At 39.4% G+C, this 22,451-nt stretch overlaps 1 protein-coding gene across 3 annotated transcripts in view; it reads left to right on the plus strand.

Annotated features, from left to right (window-relative positions):
• The first annotated feature begins 1,502 nt into the window (after window positions 1–1,502).
• The window catches only part of prkd1 (protein kinase D1), a 56,407-nt gene continuing 35,458 nt past the window's right edge, over window positions 1,503–22,451 (plus strand). For 2 of the 3 annotated variants that reach the window (XM_017703228.2, XM_017703229.2), the window contains exons 1-2: window positions 1,806–1,970; window positions 21,203–21,341. In XM_017703228.2, coding sequence (XP_017558717.1) covers window positions 1,806–1,970; window positions 21,203–21,341 — 304 coding nt within the window. Of the gene's footprint in view, window positions 1,971–21,202; window positions 21,342–22,451 lie in introns of all 3 variants that reach the window. The other variant, XM_037541713.1, reaches the window with a different exon arrangement.

The following is a 22,451-nucleotide window of genomic DNA, read 5'->3' on the forward strand; positions in this document are numbered from 1 at the left end:
AAAGTAAGGTCATTTCTTTTCATCTAACTGCACTTATGGTTGCAGTGTCATACTTGAAACTCCATCCAAACATGGCACATGACTGAAAACATTAACTTTTGGGTTTTTTATCAGGCATTCTTATCAGTTCAGATTTAAAATAGTAGGCGAGTGTAGAGTGAAGGTAACATTAACGTTAGTGTTTGTGACTGAATGGTAATAACTCAAGTCTCCCTGGGGTTGACGGACTGTCCACTGACTGTTAAGTAGAAGACTTTAAATCTGTTACTCACAGGAAGTATATATATATATATATATATATATATATATATATATATATATATATATATATATATATATATATGAATTAAGACTAGAAATTGTATTTTCTTTACATGCCACTATTTTTCCCTGATTGGTATTCACTTTTCTTACTTTAACATTGCCACTGCACGAAAAACGTCACGTGACTGAAACAGATTAAGGGCTGAATCAGTGGCTTCCTCCAAATTTACATACCACCATACTAAGTAGTATGTCAAAAACAGTAGCTCGCAACTACAAATGCATTCATTGATGCAGTATGTGATTTTGGACGTAGCCAGTGATACACAAAACGTTCAGAGCGTAGGCTAAAGAGTTGCCATGTCAACGGTTGCTCAACTCTTGCATATGCAAATAAGTTTAAAACCCCGGATGTAACTTTCGCACTCTTGTTAGTATGCGAGTGCACAGAACACAAGTGTGCGTTTCGAAAGCGCCCCAGGTTGCAGCGGGCGTGGGAGGAGCAGCCTCAGCTGGCCCGTCTCCCTTAGCAACCGCGAGTCCTCCAGCCCTCCTGTTGACAACATGCCGGCACACATGCTGACGCGGGAGCACAGTTGGCCCACTCGAGCCCGGTCAAACTGAGATATTTACATCTGAATGTGTAAAGTTGCAATTCAGATAAAAGGCACTTGCTCTAATGGGCCACTCTGTTTAGCTTGTAAAAAAAACTAGCTTAATTTTAGACAGCAAACTCGCGCTGAGACTTCCCCTCCTAGCGTAGCTTCATAACAGTGTGACTGGTATCATGTGTGAATTATCGTAACGTGGACAAGTGCGAGGAATAACATTCATGTCTAAACACCTAGTCTCCACAAGAAACTACTTTCCTAACTTCATATGCCTTTTATCGTTAACCCTTAACTCTTCGTTTCGCAGCACATGTAAGCAGTCAGTTGAAACTGGAATAATCATGTTGTGTTTCTTATTATTGTCCAAAGGTCTGTAACACTAAGTGTACCCCAGGCACTGGATTGTGTACAAAGAAGCAGTTCAAACTGAATACAGTAAACTTTAATGTAAGAGACGAACAACAATAACGTAGGCTAAGCATCCCTTTCGAGCAAGTCAGGCAAAATAAAGTAGAAGCCTAAATAAAGTAGCCTAAATATCTGCAAACGGGTTTTACATGTTCTGAAAGGACAGAAAGATGGCTGTATAGATGTCTTGCACATACAGCTCAGCATTAGGCACCTCGCTCTGATCACCGGAACAAGCAGGAGGCGGTGTCTATCAGAGCCCAACATTAAACATATCTGACGTCTATGGCTCCATCATCATCGTTTCTCAATGACCAAAAAAAACTCGTTGCTCTCCAGTGCCTCTAAATGCAGCCCGATTTATTAGCTATATTTCCCGTGCGTCATTTTACCTCTAAGGACATTTTTCGGCATTTGGAGGCGAGTCGAAGTTTTTTTTTTTCGCGAGAAGCGGAGCGCGCTTGACCGCGAGTGAGCCCAGACTGACCGCTGCTGTCCATCCGTGACCGCTCGGGGATTCACATGAGTGTCCCTCCGGTGATCCGGGCGCCCAGCCCTGTCCCGGGCTCTCAGGGCGTCTCCTTCCACATCCAGATCGGCTTGAGCCGCGAGCCGGTGCTGCTCGACTCGGGTGACTTCAGCCTCGCGCAGGTCCGAGAAATGGCGTGCTCCATCGTGGACCAGAAGGTAAAAAAAAACCCTTTTCTCCTCACCTCAGGTCCGCGACGTTCTCGTCACACCGACAATTAGCTAAGGCCGACTGGAAGTACGGAGACGAAGTCGAGTGAACTTTTTTCGGTTTCCCTGAAGTGCGGACGGGTTATGTGTGGTGTTGCCGGTTAGCATAGAACCGCCATTCGAACACACTCACTCACTCGGCGTTTAGACGCTACCGCGTCGCTCGGCTTTAGAAATTCATCAGCCAAGACGGACCCGAATGTTTGTTTTACATGTCCTTTGTACATTTAAAAAGCTTTAGGTGCAAAACCGGTCATTCGTACTCAGAAGTTCGGCTAAGCTGTAACTGACAGGAACTACGTGAACAGTAACTTACAGTGGGAGATACTTTTCATGACCGCTCCGAGGTAACGTGAATGAACTGAAAGGAGGTCGGAAGCTGAAATATCAGACATGGGTCAGATTTCAAGTTAATTTAGCGCTTAAAACGAGAAAACCAGCGTATCTTACTATATATGAACACCAAGTAGCCCACACTTCAGTATTCAAAGGCACTGGTGACGACACGTTCTGACGTTGTGCAGTCACTGAAGAGGCTGGCCTGCAGTTCTGGCACAGACACACACTACAGTGTTCTCTGTGACTCAGTAAGCCAGTGTTTCTCCCATTGATGAAATGCCTGAGCTCTATTTTGAAACTCTGAATCATACGACCTTGCTAGTCAGTAAGAGGACTGTACATGTCTCATTCTGTGATGGGTGAAATAGGTCTGTCAGGTCTACAGAAAAGTAGCCTGAGGTAGAAACACACACGCTCCACAGTTACTAAGTGGAAAAGAAAGTGGTCACCATCACTTTATTTTTCCACCTATTTCTTTCTGTACTACAGTGAAAACTGCATATGGGGGTGGGCAGATTGATACTGAAATATTTCTGAACCTGGCATTTCTTTTGAGAAGCGATCCTCACACGACAGTCCTTTGAGCAGTAAACCTAATATGCGTCTGTATTATTAAACTGATGGTGAAAAGAAATGTGTAGAGCAGGAACTACTTTTCCTTCTGCCCTCTCTTTCTGCCTGTGAATGCTTTAAGTTATTTCTGTAAACAGTCGGTTTGTGTGGTAGTTTATTTAACACTAATGAACTGTAGAAATCAAAAAGAACTCTTTTAACTCTTTATTGGCCTTGGTAGAAAAAAGAAAAAGAAAATAAGTAGTATTGCCCATTCTTAGCTGAACATTCCTTAAGTGCACACTCTGTATATACACTGAGTCTGTATACTCTGTACAGATGGAATAGCAAATGGTCATGAGTTTCTTATTTTCTGGAAGCATAGAGTTCATGCCAGTGCAAACCATCAACATTACAGATTACGGAGTGCACAAAAACCTCTTAATGGTACCACAAACTTTAGAAAAACAGTATGGCTTGATACCATTCTCAGATGTGAATGGTATTATTTAACTGAGGCTCTCAAAGGCCAATTTGGCAGGATGAAAAGTTCTTCAACATTTTCAACCACCATCTATTGTAAATAGACTTTAGAGGAACATTGTGTTCAGGTATGCTGGCTTGAGCATTCTCAATATTGCTGCTGTGCTGTGCTTTTGTCAGTTGTATGCATTTTTACTTTGAGAACAACTTGTACTAGGGTTTTTCTTTTATTGTAGGATAGAAATTCTTGGAATTCTTAGTGCTTTACATTAACCAGTTCTTAAATATTAAGAAGCGAAAAGTGAATCCTTTTATCTAGCAGGCAAGCCGTATACTAAGAACTCAGAATTCCGTCACAGATGATTCTGGACTGTCACCTCTGCTAGTGTTTATACAGTATGATGGCATTTACACAAATTACTAAAAACATCCGTTTAGAAAAGTGTCTACATTTACTCTAAGAGCTCTGAACTCACTTGCACTATTGTAATGTTTGTGGATAATTGACTGATATTTTTCCTTTTTGTCTCTTTTGTGTTGGCACTGAAGTTATTTCCACTTTACTGCTGCTACTGCACTGTGCTTATTTATCATGGTTTTGTTTAACTCCAGTTCTACAGAACTTTACAGTCTGTTTTTAGAAGTATAGGTGTTAGATTGCAGCACAGCGTTTTGATAAGCATAATCATCTAAAGCTGAACAAGGAACACCTCTTTTTTTTAACAGGCGTGAGGCTGTCAGCTTGTGTTTTGGAAAAATAGAAGGATGTGTTTAATATATTGAAAGAAAAGGAGAGGGGGGTAAGAACAACAGATTTAACCTTAACTTCTTTCACACCTTGTAGACGCTTTCTCAGATTTGGAGGGTCTTGGGAGTATAAGAGCTCAGAGCTCTTATCACTTTAAATAGTCAGATGTGAGATGTTGATATGCATGCATGAAAATGACGCTGACAGTGCTGTACAGACAGACTTAGAAAATGGTATTTCATTGTCATGTTGTGTGTACCGTCTGTGTGTGCGCATTAATTGTTTTTCCTCTCTGTTTTACCAAGTACTTACCAAGCTGTAAAGACCTTATATGCATGACTACTTTCACAAGGTCACAAACATTAGTTTCTCTCTTTTTTCACTGTGGACCACAGCCAGGCCAATTTGATTAAAAGGGAATTTCACTGATTTTTTAAATAAAACATGCATAATTTAAGGGTTGAGCTCTAAACAAATTCAGTCATTTAGTGTCCTTTGATGTAAAATGGTGAAATGGTGAATTTCTTAACACCATCGTAAAATAACATCTCAAGCATCAGACAGTGAAGTATTAAAAACTTTGAACGTCTGGTTCCTGTAACCAACACTGTGAGCAACTCTGGTTCACTATGTTTCTCTAAAGTGGAGCATTTTTACATCAACAACTCTGAGTGGCTCTGTTTACATCTTAGCCATTTAATTACACAGAAATGTTGAAACATCGGTGGAATTCCCCTTTTAGACTTTGGTATTGTATTCACTCCCTCTGCTTACACGTTAGGTTACACCTGTCTTCAGCTTTGCTTTAGTGAGATATATCACAGCATGGGGCTGCAAAACTGATAGGTGATAACAGTGCGTGAAAACAGATGAGTATATAACTAGCCATTACACTGTTCTTTCCAGCTTTCAATGCCCTTGCAATGTCACACTAGAAAATATATGCAGCTCTACTAAATAAAATCTTTAAAAACAATGATAAACGGCCTTCAACGCTCTCCTGCTTTTTGCTGCAGGAACAGTCAGATGCAACCCTATGAGATGCTACTTCAGCATGGCACAATGCAAGACTTGAGTAGGCGGCTAGGTGAAGCGCATCAGAAAATTTCCAATGTCTCTTGAGTTCTCAAGCTACAGTGCACTCAAGTGCTGTGGAAACCTCAATTGAACTTGAACAAGGCAAGAGACCTGAGTGCATGAGGATGGTGCATGCTCTCTTGGAAGAACGGAACTGCTAGTGAGAGGGACCATGGGGAGGTCAAACGGCTGGACGAGAGTGCTGAGGCAGCATGGTGTTATTTGAATGTTGAATGGTAATGGAATGTTTTGCAGAATGGTTGCTTCTTTGTGGGAGATGCAGTTTGAAGTTGAACCAGTTACAGTTTTTCCTCTGGATATCTTTTTTACCATCAATATAAGTAGTGTAGATGACCCTCATAGGGCTATTGATACTGCAGTAGGAATGCAAGTTGAAAAATAACACGTCTTGTTTTGATTTTGGGTTTAGGCTGCACAATATTGCATGAATGTTATATTTTGCTGTAAGGATGGGCAATATGACATTGATGTCACATTACATCACGGTATGCTTTTCTGAACATATTGTGGGTATCTTCAATACTTAAAAGCAGTGCTATGTACATTTTTTGTGAAAATGGAAAGAAGTAGAATTACTGAGGCACACTAAAATATGGTGTGTGTGTGTGTGTGTGTGTGTGTGTGTGTGTGTGTCTGTGTGTGCGTGCTGTGAGTCACCCTGTAAAGCCAAAAATAATCATTTAAAAATCAAAGGTCTCAGGTTGGAGTTTTTTGGACAATGTCATTCATCTTTATGTATTAACATTACTTGCACAGGAAAGGTCTGGTTTGATGTATAGGTCACAATTGCAAAATCAACATACTGATATGATGACAATAGTCGATAATTCACTTTCATTCTCAGAAGACATGGTGTTCACAAAGTTTTCACTGAAGTCTCTTTGAATACTCTTTCATCAGGCTTACAATTATCAAATCCAACTGTTTCAGGAGGTCCGAAGCACTAACAATACAAAATTGTTGTCAGCACGTCTTTCATACAAACAGAGCATTATAAGGTCCAGTTAATTGGATTTAGTTGCATTATGATGAACTTAAAGTGTATGTTGTACAAAAATCATGATATTTGTAATAATGAATAACTTATTTAAATTAAATTTGCCATTTGAATAAATGCAACTGTTAAATCACAAGAGCTGCGATTTTTGTAGTCTACGTTATTGATGAGTTTGTCCAAAATGAAGCAATCAAACATCCATGTGCTGTGTACATAACATCACAACCACCACTAACTGGCAGTCTGGCACACTATGTTCAGTTTTCCAGCCTCAAAGCAGAAAAAAGTGGATATACTGGTTTTCTTTGCAAATAAGATCTGAATCTTAATTTATAGAAAATAATGACAATGTAAATTGCAATTGCAATATTGGTCAGAAAAATCACGATTAAGTATTTTCCCTGAATTTTTCAACCCTATGATGTAGTGTATCATGAAAATGTCTTCAGTATCATGATATTTTATTTTTTGTCATATTACCCCATATTACCCCAGGTAGTATTAAAATAATGACACTCATTATTTTCAGTGGAAAGATATAGGGTCCAAGCGTGCATGACACCTGCTGCGCTACTTACCTTATAAACTGCCTTGTATATAAAATGCTACTTAATTAACATGCAAGCATTATTAGTACAATTGTGGTGTGGTTTCTGCATCTGGTTGATTTGACAGCTAGCCGATCTAAAGTAGTATTAAAATAAGAACAGGAGCACCACTCAAAAGTCCAAATTAATTGGAAATTAATTTCTTACTGTTGTACTATCCTTTCACTTTGCTGATGAAAGGAAGAATAATTGTTGTTGAGATTGGTGGACGAATGAGGCTACTGGTTGGCCGCTCACTAACCTTGGTCCTGGTGTACCCGTCCTCTACATTTCAGTGTTTTCCTGCTCTAACTCACCCATTGTAATCATCATGAGTTGGATCAGATCATGAGTTGGATCAGGTGCATTACAACATAAAAGACAAGAAAATACGCAGAGAATGGGTTCTTCAGATCTACACAAAACACAGGCTTATTATATACTACGCCTTTTTATTCATTAACTACAGGGACATCAAGGCAAACTGGCTGAGCTGTTCTTAGGTTACAGAAGTGTGTAGTGCAAATTTGGGCCTGCCAGTTGGCCCTGGGCATGTGGGTAAAATGATTGACCCAGCAATCCAGCTGGGTAGAAGCTTTATAGTTTCTTAGAAATAGTATTCCTAGGCCTGTCACAATCCTGAAATCTTAGCTGGTGATTAACTATCATATACATTTTTGCGATTAACAATTTAATTGTTTTTTTTTCTTTGTTGTATGCAGTTGTTAAAGTACACGCCTAAACTGTAGCTACACATCTACATTGCAAAATTGTCTGATGAGCTCTTATTTCCTGCTGTTGATAACAGATGCCAAAAACAGTCCAACCTCAAATAAACAAACATTACTTACTGCAGCCCCCTAAACATGGTAGGAACAGTCAGAATGTTTTGTTTTTGTAAGACATATAATGTGTATCAATAAATGCATTTTTTCAGTATTTGCCTCAACCCCATGAATGAAAATTCAATGCACTTAAGTTCTTGTAGTTACTCAGTAATAAGCCTTAGTATGTAATAAGCCTGGCATATTAGGGGGATAACTAATTGTGACCAATTTAAATAAGTGTGATCACACGTTTATGTAATAATTGAGTAACCTAGGTATCATAGATCCATATAGTCTCAGAGGAAAAACAGACTATGAAATTTGAAGAAGATTCTAAAGGAAGGTTAAATTGTCTGATTGTAACATCTTTAAGAGCAGTTAGTGCAGCAGACGACAGACTACATGACCAATTGGGCACCAAGTTATAAAAATATCAACTTTACAGAGCTTCAGTTGAGGCTGAACTTCAAAACAAAGTTATTCAAAAGAATTTTGTGCACTGTGAAATGTACGTGGATGAATAGTTGACATTTTGCTAACAGGAGATTAGTTCACAGAGAGCAGAAGGCTTTAAGACAGTTGTATTAGGTGTTTTAGTGTGTGGAGTATACTGTGTGGTACCTGTGATAAATAGAGAGGTTTGAACACAGATTTCTATCAGGTTGACGTTTTCAGATCAGTGACTATGGTCATAAACTGCTTTGACTGTACCCTCAAACTCACAGGATTAGATAATGTACATTATAAGCCTGTCAACAAGAGACTAGCCTCAACAAGAGACTAGCCTCCTTTAAACTGGGATAATCCCTTGCTCTTGCATGAGGCAAGACAAAGAATGCTTGGGTGTGCCAAAAATCGGCAGACAGCACAGGTTGTGTAGGTAGAGTTGCGCAACCATTTTCCCAGAACCAGTCAGATTTCACTCCATTCTGTTGTGAATAGATTATTGTGCAATTTTATTTGTTTTTTAAAAAGCTAGGGATCACAGTGGTGGTGCAATAAAATCTTGAATGTCTGAGATTATATCATATCCTACTCCTTGGTACTTTTTATAAACTCAGAGAAGATCTTGAAGAGCAATAATCAATACATTTGGCCAACTGTCTTTCTACTGTTGGTCAACCAACCATGATTTGGCCTGATGTGTGTTGGTGGCTCTAGAAGTGAATGCTCTCTGAACCATCTTTTTTCTCACATTGACAAAAGTCCTTAGTGCTATCAAGGGGCTGCCTAATAGACTGTGAATCCATTAGTGCTTGGGATTATCAGGTTTAATTAAAGTGATGGCGCCTTTGTTTCAAGTTTACACCTTTTTGCATTACCACTATTGCAAGTGTTCTTATTAATCAGTGGGGCTGCTGAGCTCCTCATGCTAAGCGCTAACCACTCCCATTGCTCAGTCCATACACACGGCTGGCGAATGAGCAGAAAGCGCCTGATGGCTCTGTAGTGTAGCTGTGCTAATTCGACAGGTCTTTTCATGTCACTCCAGTGTGTCTGACATGAGTTGAAATGATGTCATCTTTGTCCGACGACCAAGCTTTAATGACAAAGATTTTGCACTGGCAGTGTCTCTTCATTGATTCACATAAAAGAGAGTGATTCTACCATTAACCATTGTGCACAGCTTAAATGGGCTACATTTCATACAACACACTGCCCTCATCTTTGAAAGATGACATTAGAGCAAATTATATATTCAAGTTGACAGAGATATTACATGTGAATTAGCGATATTAGCTTATATGGTCATCTTTCCAACATTGGTCTTTCTGTGTGAGTTGGAGAGTGGTCCCTCTAGTTGCTTGGCAACTGATTATGATTGCCTGTGAAGTACTCATCTGAGTGCCATTATGGTGACGAGAGCCATGTGCGTTAGGGTCATGCACTCACACACACACACCCATGCACACGCGCACACACACACAGGCAGAAGATGAGGACTGTACAGAGGCCATTGTGGAGCAGCTGCTTTGAAGAGCATTCAAAGAGCTACCTTCATTAGCATGAGAGACATGGTAGTGTGTGTATATGCATGAATTGCTTGTGTGTGTGTGTGTGTGTGCACATTCATGCACGTGGCTCGTCTTGGAGGGCCACTGCCCCATTGCCCTGATCCCTCAAAAGTTCCCAAAGGTACAGGTCGGCGCAACAAAAGCTTTCTTTGGTGTATCACAAGATGGCTGGAGCTGGAGTGTGGGGTCTTTTTATGGCACATATGATGCAGTTAGATGGAATATTCAAAGGGGATGTTACTCATCAAACACAGTGGCTCAGCTTCCCCTCTCTGCTTCCATTCATCTGCTCCAAGATAAGGACTCTTCTTTCACAAAGAGAGGAGCAGAGAGGGCCAACAAAAAAGAAACTTTTAATTACTTTCCGTAATAAAGTAAACATTGCAGGTTGTAATAGCTGATATGGCTAAAAATACACGACAGTTCCTCTCAGCGTTAATGCGCTTCTCTGAAGAGGTTACCTCATTTCCATGGCTGTTTAGGCAGGGCCTGCAAAACACAATTATCTCTTTGCTTGAAACGTGCTGAGGCTTCTCAGGCCCAGACACGGAGCTTTCATCTCACAAATGCCTCCTTACGTCTTCTGAAGAATACAGATCGTCCAATCGTGTAAAGCCGAGCAAACAAGAATATTGTGCCTGTTGGAGACTTGTGCCAAAGTAATTGGATTTTCTGAAGTGACAAAAGAATGTCCATCAATCAAGCATGCAAGAACAGTGAAGAAGCAGTGTGCGTTCCACATATTTAAAGATAACCACATTGACATTATTTGCCTGCCCTGCGTTCGATTCTTTTTTTGTTCATACTGAAACAAAGTCACACAACTTCTACCCATGACTTAGCGCCTGCAGACACAAGTCTAAATCGTTCATTTTAATGATTATTACACCACATACTGTGCCGAGGAGTCCAATAAAGCTCATCATCAGCAAAATATCAGAATTACAGTCAATTTAGAGGCGTACCACCTGCTAAGCCTGTCATGTAATTTTAATGATCCGCCATAGCACCTCAAAGCCCAGTAGAACCTGTGCTACACTCTAGAACGAGCGCACTGTGCCAGGGGTTAGTTAGTGGGCATGCTGGCGCAGAAGAGCAGAGCTGCAAAACACTCACTAATAAAGTGCGAACATACAGCTATTAAGGTGACAATGAGAATCTTAGCAGGCCTGAAAGAGTGCTTTAATTAGATACAGTTTGTAAGCTTGCCTTAAATGAGAAGCACTCTCTTCAACCAGGTTGTCCCCCTCAGTATTAACAATATGGTAATGTATGCAAGTGACATCTCTCTGTGGAGTTTGAGTTTGGCACCTTTAGGGCTGAATGACCCGACAGAAATGCTTATACTCTGTGTATTAGCATGTGTTGGTGTTTGGGGGGGGGGGGGGGGGTTTATTTACTCTGCAGTAACCTCTAAGTCTATATGAATAAATATTGGAAATGTTCTGATTCAGACATCTCAATGTGGTTGGAGTTCCTTCATGTCAAGTGACTTGGGCATTCACAGAGTATCTGTTTGCTCTTTCTGTTAGGCCTTGAATGTGGCCCCATGCCTGCCATTGGCAAAACGTTCAGACTTTTTTGGCCTCATAGGCGCAGAGGGGGGCAGAAAAACAAAAGCACAATTCTCCAACATTATTGACCAGTGGTTGTCACAGCACAGCTAGCACCTGCTAGCCTGCAGACTACACATCGCTAGGAATGGCCCTGATTGGTTGATGGTGTGTGTGCACTATGGCTTGTTCTGTATGGGGATGCTTGATACTTGCTGAGAGAAAAGACTCCTCACAGGTTTCATGAACTCTCTGGACTGGTACAAAAACCTAGTGGCTGGTAAAAGGGAGGTATATCTATATTGATATTTTATGGTAATGTATGGTGCAGCCCATATATATTTGGACACTGACCTAATGGCTCTGGATTGGATTTCAGCTGAAAGAATTTCTTTTTTATTTTATTTTATTTTCATAATCCCAATATGAATGAAAAAGATAAACTGGAAACTAAGGAGACATATTTGGTATAGCAAATAATTAAGATATGTGCTTGTCAGCTGTAAACAATAAGATAACAATGAAAGTCAACAGCAGTGGATGATTAAAGGTTACTTTTGGTGAAGAACAAGATTGAGATACTACCTAGTTATGTAAGCACAAACTCTTCACATCAAGACAAAGGACCAGCACATACTACAAAAGCAACTGTGGAGTGTGCAGGGCCAAAATCTGGAATGTTTTTGATGGACTAATTTAAGTTCCAAGCCTGAACCCTACTGAGCCTTCATTTACTGAGGACTGAATGGAAAAATTGCTAAAACAAGCAAGGATAGGAAATGGATGATGCTGACTGAGCAAATTCAGATGAGATATCTGGAGATCTGTGAGTCTGGGCTTAATGAAGTCATCTGCGAAGTGCAAAGGGTCTATGGCCCTTTGAAATGGTTCGACATGTATATAAAATGGCTGTTTTTCTATATGGTTCACTCTTCATTATGGTTCGGTATTGAAATTTGATACTTTAATAGTACTGACACAGTTACTTCAATGCAGTCATTGAATACCAATACTTTTAATAACTAAGTAATAGTTTTAGCGTTTAATACCTCAGTCTTATAAACATCAGTGAGACTTGAGGCATGCTTGTGCCAGGATCTAGACTGGTGATTCACTGTCTTAATTACATTTTGTATGCATGTTATTAATGTCAGCGCTTCTTGATTAGTTTGCAGTCTGTTTCAGTACCACACACATATTTCTGGTTTTAGCCACACCAAGTTCTGTTTGTACAGTCAGGACCACCCTTTGATTTACTTAATTTTCAGTGAAAATGATCATTGAGTACAAATGGAAAAATTATCATTAAGTGAAACAATGAAGCATAAATTTAATAGAAAATATAAAAATAGAAAGATACACAAAACAAATATTGAACAAAGAATTACAGAGAGTCTTTAACAATATATAACTGTGATATCAAAATTTTCACCATGTAATATGTCCACATTTTGCCTTTATTACAGGGTTCATCCCATCCAGGGACTTGCTTTCAGTTTTTTTTTAAAGAAAGCTGCAATTGCACACCTACAAAGTTCAGTTTCTCATTATCCTAAACACTTTCAATGATGCTGAGGTTTGGGATCTGGCATATTCAGTCCATTGTTCTCAGAACACCAGCAGCTTGTTTGTTTTTCATTAGAATCTTTTTTTTTTGTCTGTTTCATTTTCCCAGTAATGGTTTCTTGACAGTTATGCATCCTTTCAGACTCATAGCATTGAGTTGTCTTCTTACAGTGGACAGATGGACAGAAACACTTGTAATTATTTTCAGATCTGAATCAAAAGTGGAGCTTGATGTTTTCCTGTTGCTCAAAGTTGAAATCTTTAGGTGCTATATCAGTTGATGTAACAGTTTTGGTGGTCTAGCAGGTCTTGCACAATTGTTAGGTTTCCCTACATCTTTCATCAACTCTAGTTTTGGTAACACCTGATTTTTTCAGTTAATTTTCCCCTTCCATATGCAAGTAATTAATAAAACATATCCTAAAAATGAACAACTTGTACTTAATGGCATTTTAGACAGGAAATTAAATAAATGAAAGGGCTTTTTATTATAATTTGTTTTCATTCCTAAAAATGTTTTGAAATGCACCCAGCCCAATTCTTTATACACTCCGTAAAGAACCTTTCATTGTAAATCTTTAAACAACTATTTTTGTAAATGAGAAATGTGAAGGTTCTGTAACAGTTAAATGGTAAACTGTATGTTTAGCCAAAAAACATTTATTTACATTTACTTCAAAGAGTGTAGATGGAAATACCTTGGAACTGAAGACTGCTAAAATACAGACACCAAAAATTGTGTCACTGTCTAGTTGACTGCATGTGGATGTAAATGTCTAAATGTTTTTTGTCTTTGTGTAGGTTAGAACGTGACGGCTCTTCAGTGTGCCAGACAACTCTACTTGTCCTCTCTGCTGGTACTCTTTTTAAAGCATTTCAGTGATGGAGGTGTGCTGTATGATCAGAGAGGAGATTGACTAGAGCAGAGGAGGCGGGAGTGGGCCCTGCTGAACTAATTACTCAAGCGCCTTTGTGCTGTTTTCATTGTGTATTGAGATTCCCCTCTGAGTGACATGTTTGTGTTGGGGAAAATGGGTTTGTTGTTTGAATGAAACTTTATCGTAGCCCACAGGCACCACTCTGAGCAAATGTGAAAGTAACCGGTCTATAAATGCTACTGCAAATTGAGACAGATTCATGTTGAGTGGAGTAGATGGGGAAGCACTAATTAATATTTCACACAAAAATTTGTTCATTGATAGATTGATAGATTCATTCTTTCAACCTTAGACTGATTGGCATCTTAATCAACTGCTGAAATATCCACTGTTCTTAAAATTGTTGGTTAGACAAAAATATGTGTAATTTTTCATTTACTCCAGATGTAGTGGATGAGCCAAGATGTTTGGTGTTCAAGTTTTGCTTCTTTAGCGCTGGAGCTACAAGGCTAAGAAAATCAGTAGTCAACCAAATCTTCTCCATAAACGCAGCTCCAAATTGTCTTTCAAAACTCACCCAGGTCTTTACTAAGGTAGTGCAGACTTGTTAATGTGGTTTAGGACATAGTATAGCTTCCTGTAAACTATAAATGAATAAAACTTTGTGTGTAGTAGCCTTTTTGGACACCAGATGATTCTGACTTCCCTGCAGAATCAGACTTCTCTCCATGCTTATGCATGTCATGTGGACAAATAATTTGTTGTATTTATGGAAAAGATTTGGGTGTCTAGTCTTGGTTAGCAACTTTAAGCCCGTAGGGCTTGCTAGACTAAAACAGCAAAAATCGGGCACCAAATATATCTCGGTTGATTGAAAACATCTAGTGCAAGTGGAAAATTGTGTACATTGTATTTTTTGCTAAACTATTCCTTTCAATCACAATACCCCTACTGAATTAAACAGTGCTAAATGTAAATAAACTCAGTGTCAGCCAGTCCCTCACTCTGCCTTTTCCTGTCTCCACCCAGGGAGGCATGGATGACAGGTTACTTTTCAAATAATATTGGTGGGGTATTTTCCCATCAGAAATGACCCAATACTAATAACGTTATTGGCACTGGTCTGTAAAATGCTGCGACGATGCACCCCTACTGTGAAAACTTCATTAGACCATGTTTCACATGTTTGGTACCTGCGGCACTGTGTGAAGTCACCCAAACAGTTACTTTATGTGATTAAACTTTGGATTTCACGCCTCTGTCATGGCAGAGCTGCATGTATCAGATTGAAGTTGAGCTGCGCGGCGTTTCCTCCAGGCGTAATGGCGAAGTGTTTCCGCACCTGTACAAAACATGCGAGCTCTGGCAAAGGCTCTGCACATCCTGCCACAGGACGCACTCAGCACTGAGCTTCTAACAATGACCAGAGACACACTGTCATCACCCACTGACAGCAAAGCTGTGGAGTGTTCTGTTTCTCTTTTTATGGATACTTAAAAGAATTTGTTATCTACAGCATCATCTTACCTAGGAGTTCTAGGAGACCACAGATGTCCTTTCACATGAGGCATGGAATGAGTAATGCTGGTAAACTAAAGGAGGGATTTTTTGTTGACAACAACAGGATTAAAGTTTTAGGGACTGTCCAAAGCTCTGAATACAAATCTGTGCCCTCCCCCCCAACACCTGTTTATATGCTAACTGACTTTCTCTGCTCACGTGACATCATCATCGTCCGGTCGGTGCTCTGGTCAGAGGAAATGAAAAATGCTTTCAGCTTATTTCCAGCCTATATTGGCCTGTGGCCTGCATCTGTGTAATGTCTCATATATTTCATGCCCCATTCATCTGCTGTGTGAGATGTAATGCATGACAATTTGAGAAGCCCCAGACCCCAGGTCAGTGCAGACCATGTATAAGCCATCGGTGGACTTTATGCCTATAGGCAAAATACTAAACCTCATAGTTGTGTGGGCTCACCTTGACTTTGTTTTACATTAGCTGTGTCGCTCTAACACCAGTCTCAGAAGTAGCCACACAGCCTTTCAAACAAGAGATAGAGGGAAGTTATCAAAAGAAAAAGTTGGTAATTCACTGAAGTGCAGTCTACATGCTTTCTTTTAAAAAACATTCTGCTCATAGGATGATCCAAATTCACAAAACCTTTTATATGGTTTAGGGAAGTGACCTAGTTATAGAAGTTACATACAGTCAAGGCAGATTACCCAACCCAAACCATACTAAGCATGCGTTTCACTTAGTGAAGACAAGACTGAAAGGTAAGATATGCTTAAAACTAGCGGACATGGCAGAATTTGCATGCCTGGTAAAGCAGCACCAGAGAGGATACCTAGTGTCTGGTTGACTTAATTGGGTAACCATGTGGAAAATATCCAAGGTATATGGTTTAACCTTGTTCAGGGGTAGGGTGTGGGTGGTTGTGGGGGTATTACTTTCCTTTTACATACATAGCAATAATACTAATAATAACAACAGCAACCAAAATAGAATAATGATAGCAACACTTTTTTGTTTGTGAAATTAAAGAACATAATAAAAGCAAAGTTCAGTAAAACTTATGGTTGTACTAGGTTGTACTATCTTTAATTTGATCATGAAACTGTAATTAACCTAATATGGATTTGCAGATGTCTAATAGACGTTTCCATCTGAAGCCACTTAACTTAGCCTAAGAATGCCTTCTTTGGGGCTATTTCTCCTAAGGCCTGATGTCTGAAATCTGACACCACCTTCTGAGGATGTGTGTCTGTCCAAAAGTGGTATTTGGACAGGCATGATGTCCGCCTGCAGCACCAACCATGGTTAACAGCCACATTTATAGGACAGTTTCATGTATGTTGTGCACAATTACAATGTCAGAATCTGATTTATTGGCCCCGTACGTTGACACACACAAGGAATTGCCCAGGGAGCAGTTGGGGGTAAGGTACCTTGCTCAAGGGCACCTCAATCACGTACTGTCGGCTCTGAGGATCAAACCAGCGACCTTCCAGTCACAGGGCCAGTTCCCTAACCTCCAGGCCATGTCTGCCTCACAATATGAATGACGTGAACAATGTTTATTGTAAATCTGAAAGCTTTTCACCTGGGCCTGTTACTGTGTTAACTCCATCTACTGTCACCAGACAAAGGCCTGCTTACGCAGGATCTGCAAGCAGGTCCTAAAGCAACTGCCCCTAATATATATATATATATGTATATGTGTGTGTGTGTGCGTGTGTGTGTGTGTGTTTTGAGTCTGTATGTTCAGTTAATTTTTACCTACAGGAAACAACTTGGCGGAAATTGACTGCATGATACAGATTATATACAGACAAAGGATTATATTACAAGAACATGTTAATTTATCTATTTCTTTTGGTCCCTTGAAACACAGCAGGTTGACTTCAACAATCAGTCGGCTTAAATAAGTGTTGCAGAAACAGGCCGTGAATGGTGTGAGATGGGTGCTGGGATGGAGGGATTGTGGCTGAGCATGGAGAGCAGCACACGGAGAGAGAGCAGTGTGGCGTGGGCGAGCGAGGGTCTGCAGTTAAAGCGGAACGGATGATTCACTCCTCTCTCCTCAGGAGCTTTCAGAATGCTCTCTGTCTCTCTCTTTCACTCTCTGTACCTGTCTCTCTGTCTCTCTCTCTCTCTCTCTCTCTCTCTCGCCTGCCCTCCCCTGCATCAGCACACCTGCCTCTTTCAGCTGTGCTCGTTCCACCTTGACAACCAGCTTCAGCAACCAGTTGTTTAAAGGGAAGACAACGTCCAAATTGATGTCCCTTGCGCTGGGCTAGTCTGTCATCCACAAAAACACTGGCAGAGAAAAGAGAGGGAGAAAGAGGGTGGAAAATGACAGTCCTGAAAGAGCAGCATGCTAAAGGCCCTCAAAGGTAGTAACATGACAGTTATTGTTAGAAGATTCCTGAGCTTTGAGCCAGGCATCTCCCAAGGGGTTAATGACAAGGATTGGTGGGTGTCACTCCCGGCTCTGATGGCTCCACTGCGAAGCAGATACGCGTGCATCCATTTGTCTCAAATAAATGAATAGTGCTCAATCAGGAAAGAGCCTTGGGTTCCCGCTGCCATGACAACCCGCACAGTTACAGTGAGGCTGCTGTCATGGTGACCTCCGAAAGCGCACTTGCCTCTGTGTATCTTTATTGTGCAGAACTCATTAGCACTAGATGTGTATATGTGTGTGTGTGTGTGGGGGGGTGGCTATTAACTACATAGAGGAAAAAAAAAAAACGTAAATACTTGTACCCATCAGTGGTGTCGATTTGAATCATATGAAAACATGCTAATAGCAGAGATAGAACGTATTATCAGCAGTAGAACAGGATCTGCATTTGTATTGACCGTTCTGTGCCTTCATCCTTGACACAATGTAGCACACATTTGATTTGAGGTTATTGGAGCCTGTTGGGATGGCAACAGAGTAGGTGCACTTGCAGTGGTTTGCTTTGAAAACAGCATATCGCTTTAGTGAGGTTTGTGCTGTAGATATGTGAAGTGCTAGTGCAACAATTCAGTATTGCTTTAAACTATCTGTGCTGCTGTTTAATTTTCACTTTTGTTGTTCAAATTAGCTTGAATCAAGGGCAAAAAATATACATTTCACACATTATACAGGACTGTGTAAAAGTCAGAGACCACCTTTCAGTTATTTAAATTCCAATCAAAATAACCATAAAGTACAAGATGATTATTCAGGAAATATGTCAGAGGTGGTTAGATGTAAGACAATGTACTTGTGTAGGGAAGGGGAGAGTCAAAGGAAAATAATAAAAATAAGAAAATGGGGAAAAACCAAAACTGAGTTGTAGAGAAGTTGGGAATCCTAGCAATCGTGCAAGACCTTGTTGACCACCTAAACTGTCACCATAAAACCAACGGAACTTTAAGCTGTCATCTTCGAGCAGTATAAATCAAGCTCCATTTTTGCTTTAGGTCTGAAAAAATAGACATTTCTGTCCATCGTTCCATTCATCCTGAGAAGACAACTCAACATTATCAGTCTGGAAGGATGTGCAGCTGTGAAGAAGCTGCTACTAAGAATAGAAAATACACAAAAAAGGCCCCAGAGCACAGACCTCAACATTATTGAATGTGTTTGGGATAACTTGGATCATGAAAGGCAGAAAGTGCAACCAACTTCTAAGACTGAGCTTTGTAGGGTGTGGAAAAATATTTCTGCATTTTTTTTTGGAAAACTAAAAGCAAATGTCTCTTTTAAAGTTATATCTAAAAGAATCACTTTTAGTTCTATAAAACACGATTGATGTTTCTTTAATTAACCAGTGTTGTTAATGGGATATGTAAGTGTGAAGAACCCCTTTTAGATTTAAAAGAACCTCCTATAACTAAGAACCATTTAGAAGCCTTCATTTTTAAGAGTATACATGTAAATTGGACACTACATACTTCACATTGAAGACTTGGGACAAGAACAAGTAAAAGATTGTAATATATGATCATAAATTAGAGTTATAAATAACTTAATTGTAAATATTTTATCTTAACAAGACTTGATAAACAATCACAATATTTGAAACCTTTGTTCTATCAAATGCTTCACTTTAAATGAAACAGTGTACTTTATCTATTCATTACATCTGTGTATGACAGCTGAACTTTCAAGAATTCACTTTGCAGATGGATGCAGACTTTTTTCATTAACATCTAAGACACACGTGTTAGTTTGCAGGTGCACAACCTCATAATTATAAACCTTAAGGAGATCAGCTATAACTGAAATAGAATAGAACAGTGCATAACAATGTGACATGAGTCTTATTTTGAATATTGATTACATGTAAGCAATAGAATAGCAATAAAATAATGCATATGATTACAGTGTTTTGATAACTGGAGTCTAAATATTCATTGGCACGTGGTGCCTAAACAACCCTATGGAGTAATTATTGCATAAATATAAGTTTCCTTGGTTTGCAGTATGTAAATAGACCCAATAATAGGCCCAGTATGAGCATCTTTTGTGAATGGTGCAGGTTTGAATAGCCGTTCCATGTAGGCCTCTGCAGTGCCGTTGTAACTCAGCTCAGTGGCGATCAATAGAGAATGAGGCTAGCAGGCCGTTTCCCCAGCGGCCTACACAGGTCAGTCAATATGTTGCTCTCTTCTTTGACATTGAATTGATTGTGAGACTGTTGTTCGTAAAACTGTTTAGGAAGTGCAGGGAAAAACAGAAATAAATAAAGAATGTTTTGAGCCACGGTTTTTGTGTGTGGTAAGGGCTGTGGTGCTGTTTGGAAAAAGAATGAGCCTGATGTGTTCTGTATTGGCTAAAACAGTGGACAGAGCTGAAATTCCTTTCTTGGATGTTGGAGTATCAACAGATGTGTGTAGACATAGCAAGGAACAGAAAAGACAATTGCAACTAGGACTGTTATTATTTATTGATTGACGGTTACCCAATTAAAAAAATCATAAATCATTGACGGAATTTAATGTAGATTTTGATTGAAGGCCATGCATCTTGAAGCAAAGAGAGTCAGAGAGACAAATATTTAACGTTTATGTGTATTTTTTTCTTCATTCTCATTTTTTGGTTGTTTACATAATTTGTTAACACCAGCTACCCTTTACATTGTGTGAAATTTTTGCAGCAGGATTACTTTCATTATAAGTTAAGAATATTGTTTTCCTTCTCCCTAAAAGTTTTGTAGATACACGGTTTCTCAAACTCCTGAAGAGTTTGTGGACGAAACTTTGAGAGGAACCAACATTCAAAAGGGTGAAACCCATTGTCTTCCGGTCGACATCAGATAGCAAAACAATAACATAAGAACTGCAGTAAGAACAATTAGGATAAATATTCTGAATAAAAAAAAATAAAATGAGCCTAATCATTAGGTGGGCTGTGAATTGGCAAGAACCTGCTGATATAATATGTATCATGATAGGAGGTTATTATTCAATATATTGTGATATGTTGTGATACTGTAAGCAAGGAGATATTTTGCTTTTAAGTCTCATTTTAGGAAAACTGTTATAGTATAAAAAACACACAACCAAGTGCATAAAATCTGAGTAAATGAAAAATCTAATGGCTGAAGATAGATTAAAACACTGCTATCTATTTAAATACAAAACAACACAAACCACTGAATTGAATCTTTACGTATAAACTATCAATTAACAATTGATTTTTTGCTTGTTTTAGAATCAGTACAGCATCACAAAACATAACATTGCAATACTCAAGTGTTTTGATATTTTCTTACACCCCAGTCATTAGAGAGAAGCATTCAGATTAGCCAGTGAAAACCAATAACTCATTTTAAAACCTATCTGATGTTACTCAAAAATCAGTAAAGTAGGAACTTTAGTAGTCAAAATAATTGCTAATTTAAAGTCCAATAAAAGATTTTAGGCACGTCAACCATGTCAACGTATTCTCTAACTGAAAAAAGGTATTTTAAATAAAATCAGGCCCAGAAAACTGTACATGTTTTGACAGACGCCTCTACCAACACTTGATTAATTGGGCTTATTTTTGCTTGCAGTTTCCAGAGTGTGGATTCTACGGGATGTATGACAAGATCCTGCTTTTCCGTCATGATCCAACCTCTGAAAACATCCTGCAGCTGGTCAAATGTGCATCCGACATCATGGAAGGAGACCTGGTGGAGGTAGTGCTCTCTGGTAAGTTGTAAACAAATCCAGTATACTGTGTATATATTCTTCTTGAAACCTCAAAGTGGGATGCCCAAGCTCTACTTCAAATAATGTCTCATGTGTTGAAGCAGAAGGGACAGTTGTTTTGTACAACATTACCAATGAATTTGTGGAGAAATTAACTGAAAACTATTAAACTATTAAACTAAAAAAATACACAGATATGTGTAGTGGATTTTGCAACATGATGCAAATGCAATTATGATTACAAAAGCAAAAACCAATGCCAACATACAGTGCACTTTTTTCTAGCAATTCACAAAAAACTGAAAACCACAATTTGCCTACACAAGCCCTGATGGTAAAATAATAAATAACATAAACAATGAAAAATGACAAATAAATCTACATACAGAGTGGAAATGGTTTTGAGTGAGGCGCAGTTGAGTTTTTTGTGGTTGTTTCTTACAGGAGTGTTGTTTTTTTAATAGTGCAATCATTTCAGTGGTCACCTTGTCTGTAGCATAAAAGCTGTTTTGTTTCACACATACTGTCTTGCAAGCACTGTTTGGAAAAAAAATCTGTTTAATATTTGTAGTACTCCTGTCACCGAGTGCTTAAATCTCTAGACCACATATAAATGATAAAATATACTGTGAGTTTTTTTTTTTGCAAGTGCAGATTTTTTCAATCATCAAGGTTGCACACAGCAACACTGCACCATTTATGACTGCACCCCTCCCCCCATTTTATTTGGAGTGTGGGAAATTTGACGCCCATCCAAGTTTGGCTGCCGTAACCGGTGCGAAAGCCGGAGCTGTTTCACCCAGGAGGAGGAAGCGGTGGAGGTATCGTGTTTGACACTGCTAAAGTGTTTCTACAAACGCTTGGCAGGCCTTTTTCCCTTTTTACCTACTCCTCCCCTCCCCTCCACTGCAGTATGACAGGTAATTGAGTGGAGTGTGTTCTGAGAAGATAAAGAGGGATTGACACCTCTTCTATACCTCCCCACATCTTCCCCCCAGTGTGTTCTGGCTGCTCTGTGTTTGCATGTGGTGTGTGTGTGTATGTATGTGTATGATTGTTAGGGAGGAGAACAGGTGATTAACACACCCAGATGTGCGTAGTCTCAAAGAT

This window comes from Pygocentrus nattereri, chromosome 10, assembly GCF_015220715.1.
Source record: "Pygocentrus nattereri isolate fPygNat1 chromosome 10, fPygNat1.pri, whole genome shotgun sequence".
NCBI lineage: Eukaryota > Metazoa > Chordata > Actinopteri > Characiformes > Serrasalmidae > Pygocentrus > Pygocentrus nattereri.